We start from the raw sequence: 12,015 nt of genomic DNA, 5'->3' as shown, positions 1-12,015 counted from the left end.
ACTTGTAGCACCACATTCTCAGAATCAGTCATGTTCGCAATTTCAGTGATACACTATATTGTCTGTTTTGCCAAAAGTAACAATCAAAACTTTTGGTCATACAATTACCTGCAGAAAGCTCTGGGGCATTGTTGGGTCATTATCACTTATTTTATTGATTAGTCAGTCACATGCTTACACCAACATTAGATTTGTAATGATTTTCACTTATTCTAAAACATCATTATACTTTAAAATTAATGGTTGGGTTATTTTTGTACCATGAAGTGTATTGCGCAGGTTTATAGACATGGCCCTGTTCTACACTGGCTGTGTACTTCAACATAAACGATAAAGTTGTGTAATGATAAAAACAGATCAGTAACACGATTGGATATAAAAGAGCATCCCAGAGTTTCAGAAGTAAATAAGGAAATCATGGACATGGATCATCATCCGGGCTAGAGGAGGAGAGGGACCATCTGGTTTGTCATCGGAACACAAATGCCAGCATGCATGGTGGTATGTGGTAGAGGGCTAAGTGGATAAGTGCATATGGCATTTGGCATTGTGCACAGTTTGGCAACGACAAATGACATTTGATGCATTGTGAAAGGAAAAATAGGACAAAGGACACCCCAAACCATTCATGTATATACCTGTGCCCTTGTAATTCAGGGTGTGAGTTTGAAGAGGATTGGAGAAAGTCAAAAATTTGGTCCAAAGGGTTTTTTTGGACCAAAATTTTAACTTTCTCCAATCCTCTTCAAACTCACACTCTGACTTAGGGAGACCCAAACTTGGACTGTGCTGGTCTTATTTTCAATGTAGGTCACTCCAAAGCAGAGATCTCATAATCCCAATTCCAATCTACTCAAGTCACCAAAATAGGTGGGTTTTGTACAGTAGAATTTTACAACTCTGAAGACATATATGGCTTCAGTGAAACATGTACTATGTTAATTAATGCTTAGTTTGTGAGTTTTAAGCTCATTTCTTAAAATAAACTAGCATCCCATTTCTTGATCCCACTTCACATCTATATGACATAGTTCAAATAGGTGTGAATTTGCATCCCAATTGACATTATTTGACACAGTTCATATAGATGTGAATTTGCATCCCACTCACAAAGAATGTTCATGTGGGCAGGCCCTTGTTGCTAGGTGCTTGTAACAATGGACTAACCATGTATATATAGTGAAGAGTAACACTCTATGAGGGGGTGCAGCTACCTCCATCCATTGGCCCGCACCACCCAAATCCATATTACATTATGATATATGATGTAATATATGTATGTATGTATCTAATATGATGTATCTAAATTTTGGTTCAGCTGCGGTCAGCGGTTGGCCCTGTCTGGCCCTGTCTCCGCCCTTTGACCTAGGGGTCCGTGCTTGCAGTATGTTCATCTAGGGGGACTTTACAATGCGTCCATGCAGCAGCATGTGACTGCATTCATGCGTTGGGCCGCAGAAGCATGTTATATGCCTGATTTTGCCCCTATAGTGCTCTATATAGTATAGCCCATAAGGGCACCTTGAAAGGTTTGCCACGTGTCTGCCCTTTGATCTAGGTGTCCGTGCTTGCAATATGTTCATGTGGGGGTCCTATGCAATGCGTCCCCGAGGCAGAAACTGTTGAGCATTCTGTTTTTATTTACATTTTTAGGGTCATAAATCATGTCACATAATTCAATATGTGACATAATTCATCAGCATGATAAAACATTTTTTTATAAACTTGATATTTTCATATAAGCTTGAAAGGTGCCTCCTACTTTATTTCTTATATAAATAATCAATGTATGAAATTTCACATTTATATGTGAATTAGTTGCTGAATTAGAGTTTTTTAAAGTGTGCAAATTTTTGTTATTCCTGGGGGTGTTGCTGGACCTCCAGGGGTCAAATTGCATTAAGAACTGTATATATGACTCTTCTATCATGCAGAACAACCTAGGCAGAGATACTGGGAGTCTGATACCAAAAAATGTTCCCTTCTTCCCAGTTCTTATGTTATTGCTTCTAGTGGCAGTTTGGAGTTGCACAGGCACAAGGTCACCAGGCACAGCGCTGTATTCATATGCAGGCTTTGCAATGCGCAGCGCTGGACTGGTGAAACCTGTGGAAATAAATAAGGGAGACAAGACACCAAACCCAACGAGGACTAGGTGTTTTGGATTAATACTCAGGTGATTGGGAATTGGGTAGGGATGGTGTAAAGTGTGCTCCCCTAGAGGTGGAGGCAGGAATGGAGGGAGTAGTCGTGTCCCCAGAGCTGGGACGCCGACCCCCTGTGACACCGTGCAAACACACAGTGGGGCTGCCGAGTGCTGAAGCATGTAAAAAATACCTATGTCCTCTGTTGCATGATATTCCAGGCGGTTGCTAGGGAGTTACTATGTCATTGCTAGGGTGTTGCTAAGTAGTTGCTAGGGTGTTACCTGGCAGTTGCTATGATATTCCAGGTGGTTACTAGAGTTTTACTATGTTGTTGCTAGGGTATCCCAGGTGGCTGCTAGGGTGTTACCAAGTGGTTGCTATAGAGTCCTAACTATGTGTGTATGTGTGTGCATGCATGTTAGTGTATATGTGTATTTAGCAGAAGTGTCATGAGTGTGAGGGAGAGGGACCCTGCGTGTCTGTGAGACTGAGTGGCCTACTGCTGCATCATCGGTTTAAAAAACTGCCCCATTCATTCCTATGGGGATTTTAAAATTTTTAAACTTAAATTTATTAAAAACTATAAATCCTATTGGCTCCAAAAATACACAGCACAGGTCTCGTCATGATTATCTATGTAACGGTGTTTGCACAATTTTCCATCTGTGTTGGTGACCTACTTTTCCTGCACAGCATGTTTGCCCATTAATATAACTTGAAGATTAATGTAATGTATAGTGCATTTTCATGGTGAATAAAAAAAGACCAAGTTCTCTACCATAAAGATTCAGATACAGTACCATTTATTCACAATGTAAAGCATTTTTTTTCTTGACAATTGTCCATATTAACATTAGACTAAGGATAAATGCACAGAATAATACCAATTCAGCAGTATCCATTATGTGCACTGGAAAGTGTACAGCGCGTTTCATGATAGTATGCAAATTTAACTGTATATGCACAATGAAGACTATATACAAGCTTCAGGGGTCTTGTCTCCTGTGCAAAAACTGCCTCCTCAATTATATAATTACACACATACACACAGATATAACAATGAAATTAATTCAGGCTATTCTCAGGCCTGTGATACATATATAGTAATTCAGCACAGCTCGAATAAGACGTGAATGAGTAGGTGTCCTTTGTAATTTTTGTGATCAAAAGAACAGATTATAAAATTTAATAATAAAAAGTGTTTTTCACTCCCAGAGATGTCTTCTCCACCCAACACAGAATTGGCCAAAGCAATTACAGGTAGTTCTCGACTTACGACGACGACTGGTTCCAACAAACCCGTTGTAAAGCTGATTGGACGTAACTCGAGTAGGCTATATGTACAGTACTGTGTAATGATGTTATGAAAATCTTTAAATCATATTTTATCATCATTTTCCTTATTATTGTTATATGTCATACTTTTCTTTGTTCATTTTATGTCATTTGAAGCGTCTATTAATACACTTTCTTTTTTTTTTACAGTTAATTTAAAGTAAAACACTAATTGCAATTCAGAACATAACATATCTTCCGGGATGATGGTCAACCCCTTGTTATTCCGAGTGCCGATCGTGATTGTTTTTTTCCAGTGTCAATCAAAATACTCTTCTCTTCCATTGTGCGCTCTTTAGCTGAATCTCAAACCGCGTACTACAACACTAGAAAGCAAGCCTAAGTAGTGCACTACGCCAACGGCCGCTACTATTTAGGCAAGTCTCGGTTGTAATTCGGCTGTTGATTCGCTTTTCATTTGAGAAAAAGAACTAAGCACGAATTATAAGTTAAATTCTTAATTCTTAAATTCGTAGCTCACCTTTCATAAAACGGTCGTAAAGTCGAATGGACGTAAGTCGAGAACTACCTGTAAATGATGTGGTGATAATGCACCACATCATGCACCATAAGCTGTTTTGAAGCCCAAAGAACTAGACATGGGTATTTAATAATCTCAATGTACTTATGAAGAATCAATGTCATTGTCATCATCAGATGTGTCCTCCACATCTGACACTTGTTCCTCCCTGTCCTCAGACAGCATATCTTGGGATGTCATTTCTCCATGAAGAGCCAAGCTGAATGATGCTTTTGTGTGATGTACTTGGGCATTCACAACACTCAATCTCCTCCTCAACATGCTGTGATATCCACAGTGTGCGCCATTGCCTAAGAATTGGATGAAAAAGCAGATTAACAATGCCCCCCACACCAGGTTTTGCTGAAGCACAAATAGTCCTTCAATCAAGTTGCATACTCTTGACTACATACTACAAAAATGCTATTAACTGCAATGATGAAAAACTTACTTTGGTCCAGCAGTAAGGTTTTTAGACTCCCAGCAACACCTATGAGGGAGTTCAAGTGCCTCCTCATCTCCTGAACTACAATTTGCTCCTCCTCTTGCATTCTCCTGATCACCATCACCTGGTCAAAGATGGCCTTCTTTGTTCTGAGATCAGCTGTTCATAGAAAGAAATAGAAATATGTAAGCTTACAGCAAGTCAGACCTGCCAACCTGGGAATTCTTTTTGAGTAGCAACTTCTTGCGGTGGGGTGGCACAGCACATCACAGCAAGGCACGGCACAAGGTCAGGTACATTTGCACTCGGGCAACAGGTATCAGTGAATGCATGCATAAAAAACAAAAACATCTCAATCCAATACTCGAACATTTCACAAACATTTCACTCGAGCACAGAAAGCAGTCGAAGGTGACACATGGCGTGCGAAGACAATCGAGAATGAAAAAGGCGGTTTGAGCGCAACATGATGATAAACACGCACGCAGGACTTCTTGCTGTGCTCACGAGTTTCACATTCATGCTCGCAGGGGGATATTTACACAAGCGAAATGCTAAAACTTAAAAAAAAAAAAAGTTTATATTTTGCATCTTGTTTTTGAGTTGCCTAGTTTTGACATTGACAATTCACAATTCCCATATCCTGCCAGTTACCTCTGAAACTGTTTAGTACAGTCCTCCCTTTAAAACCAGTCACAGTATGAAGATGGACTGAGAGGGATGAAAACTAAATTCGTTACTTTCGTTTTGACGGCTCTCCGCTTGTAGCCTGTTTGAAGAGTTTAAAACTACCACTATGATTGGTCAAAGTCTTCCCAACTGGTTGCTGCCCAATGCAGTTACACCCATAGACAACCTGCCCAGTGCGCAAATGCACAGACAGTTGAACTCAAAGCCATCGATGGCTTTTCTCGTATTTTGAAGTGACAAATCGTAGCAGCGTAGTTTGATGTCTAAATGCGTATCTGCTACGCAAAATGCGTAAAGGTTGGCAGGTCTGGCAAGTGCTGGCTCTACCTATTAAGCAACACAAGCAGTTATTTAGGATGTATTTAGTATGCAAAAGCTACATTTGAGCTCTGTATTGTACATGTTCTTACTGGGTCCAAGATAAGTCCAGGACCACACAAAATTTTCAGTCAAGAGAAGCTCATCAACAGCAGGCAGAATGATGTCCGTCTGTTCACGTAGCTCTTCAATAGCAGAAGATAAAGCTGCCTTTTCCTCTGCAATTTTCTGGCGCAACTTATGTCGTCTCTTGTTGCTGTCTGCGGAAGAAAATATCAGTCTACTTATTCAAAGTTTACTTAATCAATATCACTATTCACTTTCACTTCACTGGAGAAATAGGCTGACAGTATTTTGTTGTACTGTACAATCCTATATAGGCATAATGACAATAAAGTTGACCTGAATTGAATATAAAGACCTGAATAACATGCACAACAATATTTACATAATTTACATGATGTTATGTTTAGTACATTACAAAAGAAAGAAACAATCAGTTGGCTGAAAGAAAAATTGCTAAATAATGAGGAATCATACCTGTCTGACGGTAAAGGCGATGTTTCCTCTGCATGACACTAAGGTACAGTCCTTCAATTTTCTTCTTCAGAATGACCTCCCTTGAGGCTTCACCCTCCAAACTAGAATTTGCTATTAGGAAAAAGTGACTTTAGAATAAAATATTACTGAATAAGGACACAAGATCAATATTTACTTCAGTATATTACCTTCAGGCCAGTGTTGCACCTCAGTGACCCACTGTTGGATAACAGCATCATCAATCCTTAACTCAGCTTTGAGCTCCTCCAGCTTAAGCTTATCATCTGCCACTCTCTGGACGGCCTTTAATATTACCAAATCATATCACCAAACATTTTTCAGTATTCAGTAACATTTTAAAAGCGTTAAGAACAGTTCCAGTCAGTTAAATGGGGTACCTTAGCATAACTTTGGGCCAATATTTTGTCCATGTTACTCATTTTCTTTTTGTTCCACCCCATTGCCAGAACTGTGAGCATGTCTGTTCTTCCTGTAAACAAAAAGTTTGAAACATTTAACTTCATTGTAATTTCAATGGCTGTGTATCACAAATACATGTGATGGGTTTATTGTATACCAAAAAATACTTACCACCTTTAGACATGTATTTTGTGGAGATAGCAGCCCTGGACAGGAAGCTATTTACCTAACATAGATATAAATGTCAGTAATTTTTCATTATCATGCTCGAACTATCAAGTCTCATTACAACTTCTACACTTCAACAGCTACATAGTGCTTTAAATTATCTTTACCTGCTCCACTTCCTCACCAATGGTATTGCCAGCGCCTTCTTGATTGCATCCACCCCATTTCAACTGTAACACAGTTTTTGAGAAATCTTGGGAATAGTTTTCAAATTGATTTAAAATTCATATTTTGGTTTGTTTAGCCAACAGTTTTCACATAGCTGTTGAGATTTTATACAACCTTTGCTTACCTCACATGTCCAGGAGTGTGCTTTGGCATGCATCACTGAAAGAAGTGGATGCATCTCCAATAGTCCCTGCAGTTCAGAGCACTTATTGGAGACCTTTTCCAAATACGGATAATACTTGCATGCCACATCTGAACAGAAAAAGGAAACATTTGAGGGGGACAGTTCCTTCTGCAGATACAGAGGGTAAGCATAAATCTCCCCTCTGAACATATTCAGTGCTCTCAAAAGCACCCCATGCCGGCACACAGCGATTTCCAGCCCCTCCTCATCAATTTTTGAGGCAGATTTCCCAGAATGCTCTTTTGCAGCTGTCCATTGTGATGATCCGCACATTCCTTTCCCAGGAGTCTATAATTAAATAAAACAGCACAAAAATGCAAGGATTAGAAAAGAAAAACGATTGTGTTACACAAATAAGTAATTAATTTAAACAGATCAATGAACACAAAATATAAATTCTTAAAAAAAAAAAAACATTAGTATACATTTACATGTTTGGTTGCCTGCTGGATTTGAGCAACAAAACTTGACACCTCCTCATCTCTGGCCAGGAAGGTGCCATCAAAAAGTCCCTTTGTGGCACTTCTGCACAATAGAAAAAGCTAGATTTCTGTAATGCTACAAACATGAACAGCTTTTGAAACAACATGTGTTCTGTTTGAAAAAATAAGTATTCTGAACACAACTTCATACCCTGATGCATTCTTAAATCGGTATAATTTTCTATTTCCATCCACTGATACAGCATGCATTTGTGGTGAACATGCTGTACACCGGAAGGGCTCAACTTCCAACAGTTTGTCCACCTCATGCTGCGCGTAGCACCACTCCAGAATTGACCGCTGGAATGTGTCACCACATATTTTTCCGGTCTTGCAAAATAACAGAAAAAACACAAAGGTGATGAACTAATTGTACACATACATTTCTTCATTACATGTAATTAAAAAATACTTCAACACATTGTGTACCACAAATTATACACCACACTGACGGCCAGAGTACAGCACAGTAAAGTAATTAGCTGATGAGTTAAACCAGGGGTGCTTGAGCAGGAATAAAATTACCAAACTGTGCAAAACTATCAGGGCATCCAGGTCCAGAGTTCCTTACCTCAAAATATAACAAGAACCACCAACACATTTTAACCTGTAAATGGGCATGTAAAAACCTCATGTGGGCATTTTTCACCCCAACCAAGGTCGCATACCTTCTATGTACAAATTAGAGAATAATGTAAAATAGATAAATGTATTCTACAGCACCTTTAAACAAATAGAAATAGGTTCTGCTTGATTGGAAAGACCATCTGCAGCCACAGTGACCCTTTGTGGATAAGACTGGCCCTGATCTACAACAAAGAAATATGATGCACGCTTACTCTGCCAAAATACTTTGTTCTTTCATCAAGCATTCCAATAAATGCTTGACGAGAAAGCCCAGGAGCCAGCTGCTTCAGATCCTGGAAAGACTGGAACAGGTCTACATGGAAGATGGTCTGGTGGTTGATGGTAGCAGGCCAATATCCACATTGTACTAGTTCATCAAGTCCAGTGGTCCAGCTTTTCATGCACTGAGAACAGCTCAATGTTGGCAAATTTAGTTGGTACCGTCCTGAAATCAAAAAGACCTGTGTAAGCAGCATGAATTCAGTCGTTTGCATTTAATTGAACTGAACCAAGTACTTACCATTAATTCCAACAAGGATGACCTCGTTGCCACAGGTCAGCTTTAGCTGACTGGGAGAACAGGTACACTGTTGAGGTAGACGAACCGGCAACAGTCGAACTAAAACACAGAAGAAAAAAATTAATGGCAACAAAATTAATCAGAGCTGAAAAAACAGATGGCAAACACATTGCACAACTATTTAAAAGAATTTAAAACCTTCATGCTTTATCTGGTGTGACCCATCATTTTGAAGTTGAATGATCATGTTTGGGGCTAAGGGTTGATAGAATCCCTCAAACATGGCTTCTCGGTTATGGAGGATGTGCTGATGTATCTGTGTATCGCAGGAACTGCACAGGAACTGTCTTGGCAAACAATCTCTGCACCTCACAACAGATGTGTTTTGCAGGCAGATGTCACAGATATAGGTGTCTGTGTGCTCTGCGAGAAATATGTTTTTAACCATGGCTGATCTAGAAGCATTCCACTTCTCTGAGCTTTGAGCTTGCCGTTCAGCCCAGCTTAGTGGCACAGTGCCCTTCTCTTGTGGAGGAATGTCCCTGAGAATGTCTTGCAGTGCATTAAGTTCTTGAGCACTATCTGTAAATGTAAGACAAAAAATATTACTAAATTATTAAATGTGTGACTAACAGTTAGGTATGTATAATCTGTGTAACAGATTTCTACTGACCATAAGGTGTTGGCTCAGGCTGCTGAAATACTGGTTCAGCCACTTCAGAACTGCTCCTTTTACCTGAGTTTGGAACAAAAAGCAATGTGAGACCAAGGTACATTTTCATTATTAAACTATCAGAAGACCTGTACAATTCAAATTTAGAGACCAAAAAGAACATTTATTACGTGTAGTCGAGTTATAAGTCTTTGGGGGAAATTTTGGAATAATTTGTCCTGAATTATCCCTCTGTCTCCAACTAACAACACCAGATACGGGTTTTGCCGACCTTCTTTTCTTTGCCTATGATTGTAAAATAAAAATTAGTACACATATCCAGGCTCATTAAACTGCTTCAGTAAATATCCATAATAAAGATCATGCCATGCTCATACTGTTACCACAACATGTAAAAAGAAAAAAAAACACAGTATTACCAATTTTGGATTGAGCTCTGCTGCAAGTCTCTGTGCTTCCTGAAGAAGCTTGTGGAATTTATTACCAGAGTCTCCTTCAGAGTCCATGGTGTAAATGAAGGCAAAAATATGACACCTACAGATACACAGACAGACAACAGATGCACACACACAGACAATGCAGACAGATAAACAGGTAGACAGATAAACACCAAGACAGACAGACAGATATATGGATGGATGAATGGATGTATGGATAGACAGACAGACGAGTGGCTCTTAAAAGTGCCGTTGGGTCGCTATAAAGGATAGAGAGATAGATGGATGTGAGGAGGGATCTGAAAGGTCTGTGAAAAGAAAAAAAAAAGATGTCAAAACATTTAATGTTACCCTATAATTTTTCGGAGCATATTGCAGATACTGTCAGTAATAAAAGTAATTAGGCCTCTCCAACTAGATTTGGTAGAGCACAGTGTGTGAAATGTTTAAAAAAAATATCATTGTGCGTTTATACTCTGAAAACATTTTAACTCATTTATTAAATACTACCACGTATCATGAAAACTTCTTACTCATGTTTTCACAATTCACATATCAACCAGCTCTAGCTGTAATGTCATTTCTATATCATTCATTAATGGACATACAGTTTGAGTAATGCTAGTGTAGACCTGTGGATTATTTAGGTATACATATTAGGCACATGCTCTAATTAGGCCAGCTCTAATGCTAGCTAGCAAAGAACATTTTCACCTGTTAAACACCGACACGCATTCTTAGCATGTCAAAAGTAAACTACTACATGGTGCACAGGGCAACATAACTTTATAGAAATTGCGATACTTACAAAAGGAAGAGTGATTAAAATCTCAAGTTTATTAAAGGCATGCTAGCTAATCTAAGCTAGTTTACTAGTTTAGCTAGCAGCATGACCAGACTGTGCACATTTGTCTTATACTCTTGGGATGTTAAACTGAGCTCCTACTTAATATTGCATTTTATTTAAGTTTATATTAATGAAAAAAAACTGTTAATGTATTCAGAATTGCATGTGTCTGTTATTAAAACGAAGTCAAGTTAAGCACCGGACTGCTTACACACTCACCGTGTGGAGGGAAAAGCGAGCTGTGGTTCCGTGTCCAGAGGATCGGGCGGAAGTGCACACAGTCCGAAAGATGGGGGGCGCTCACTTTCACTTCAATGCATTAGCTTTCATAAATGAGGCTGTATGAAATGTAGTGCCCTAACTTAGACCCTCCCTTAAACGATCTTTGCTTCAAAACCTTGATATCGATGGTCGCAATCGCGCTCAAATTGGATAGCAACCTTACCAATGCAACCAGAACTTCACAGTAAGAGTCTTTGTCTGAGCACATTCTTGTTAACTAAATACATACATATATTGGGATGTTTCCATACGTGGTCTATTATGAATGAATTCCTGTTACAAGTGAGGTTAACTAAAACGAACAAGAATGACTAAAAGTAAATTCCTTTGTTAAATTGGCAACCTCGCACATCACTTCTGAAGATGTAAAATCCATCATTATTTGAGCTTGGATACTAATCAGTTCATTTAGGCATATCAGAACCTGAGAAGAACCAGAAACAGGGAATAAAAGAAGGAATACGTTTAGGTGAAAATTACGTTTGTCTCCACACATCAGAAAAAAGTAGCCAAAAACAAACCGAACAAACCCTAAACTATGAAACTATTAAACTCTCATAGTTTATTAATTAATAACAGAATTATTAATAATATATTCATTACTAATATTAATACTATTATTATTATTAATTAATAATAACGTGTGTTATTCTGCCCTCGCTGTACTTGGATGTCCAGTTATGCAGATAGATAACAGTTCTTCAAAATAAGAGGCAAAACTTTTCCACCATCGTAGTAGGGTTTATTTGACTCTCTAATGAAGGCACTGTAAAACTACAAACATAAGAAAGAACATAGTACAACACGCATATAGTCACATAATATATATATTTCACGATCTAAATTAAAGCTCCACTGTCTTAAACTGCAGCTGGCATAGCCCCCATAAAAGATAAACAATAGGTAGTATGCATCCCGCTAGCTCGATGCTAACATATAATGGGTTTTCCCATAGACAAGCTAACGCGATTAGCATTGATGAGCGCGACTGCGTAATAACATAAACAAGACTACAAACTACATTACATCACTCTACATGAACTTAGAATGCACTCATACTTACAGGCATATATTTCCCATGCTCTGTGTGAAAAATAACTGAGAACAACAACCTGCGGGACGCCACCAGTTCAGACTCTCTCAACTTGCCTT

General features: G+C 38.8%; 1 protein-coding gene across 4 annotated transcripts; it reads right to left on the bottom strand.

The window, feature by feature from the left end:
- Nucleotides 1-2,929: 2,929 nt before the first annotated feature.
- On the bottom strand, nt 2,930-11,999 carry LOC119263847. Of its 4 annotated transcripts, none has more exons than XM_037540411.1 (18): nt 11,927-11,999; nt 9,717-11,287; nt 9,468-9,582; nt 9,298-9,360; nt 8,823-9,206; nt 8,625-8,723; nt 8,317-8,549; nt 7,629-7,807; nt 7,421-7,520; nt 6,936-7,283; nt 6,751-6,813; nt 6,587-6,641; nt 6,394-6,485; nt 6,184-6,298; nt 5,996-6,106; nt 5,548-5,715; nt 4,454-4,606; nt 2,930-4,313 (listed from the first exon to the last, which is right to left on the bottom strand). In XM_037540411.1, the coding sequence occupies exons 2-18, from the start codon at nt 9,801-9,803 to the stop codon at nt 4,108-4,110; spliced, it is 2,571 nt and encodes an 856-aa protein (XP_037396308.1). In that variant the 5' UTR covers nt 9,804-11,287; nt 11,927-11,999; the 3' UTR covers nt 2,930-4,107. The 4 variants fall into 4 exon arrangements, with proteins under 4 accessions (XP_037396308.1, XP_037396309.1, XP_037396306.1 ...); XM_037540412.1 differs by lacking the exon at nt 11,927-11,999 and having other exon boundaries at nt 9,717-10,042; nt 10,801-11,453; XM_037540409.1 differs by lacking the exon at nt 11,927-11,999 and having other exon boundaries at nt 9,717-11,453.
- Between the last annotated feature and the right edge of the window lie 16 nt (nt 12,000-12,015).

The sequence above is a fragment of the Pygocentrus nattereri genome, chromosome 1 (genome assembly GCF_015220715.1).
Source record: "Pygocentrus nattereri isolate fPygNat1 chromosome 1, fPygNat1.pri, whole genome shotgun sequence".
Lineage (NCBI taxonomy): Eukaryota > Metazoa > Chordata > Actinopteri > Characiformes > Serrasalmidae > Pygocentrus > Pygocentrus nattereri.
The sequence above is the reverse complement of the archived record's forward strand: the minus strand, read 5'-3'. Positions and strand labels throughout refer to the sequence as shown.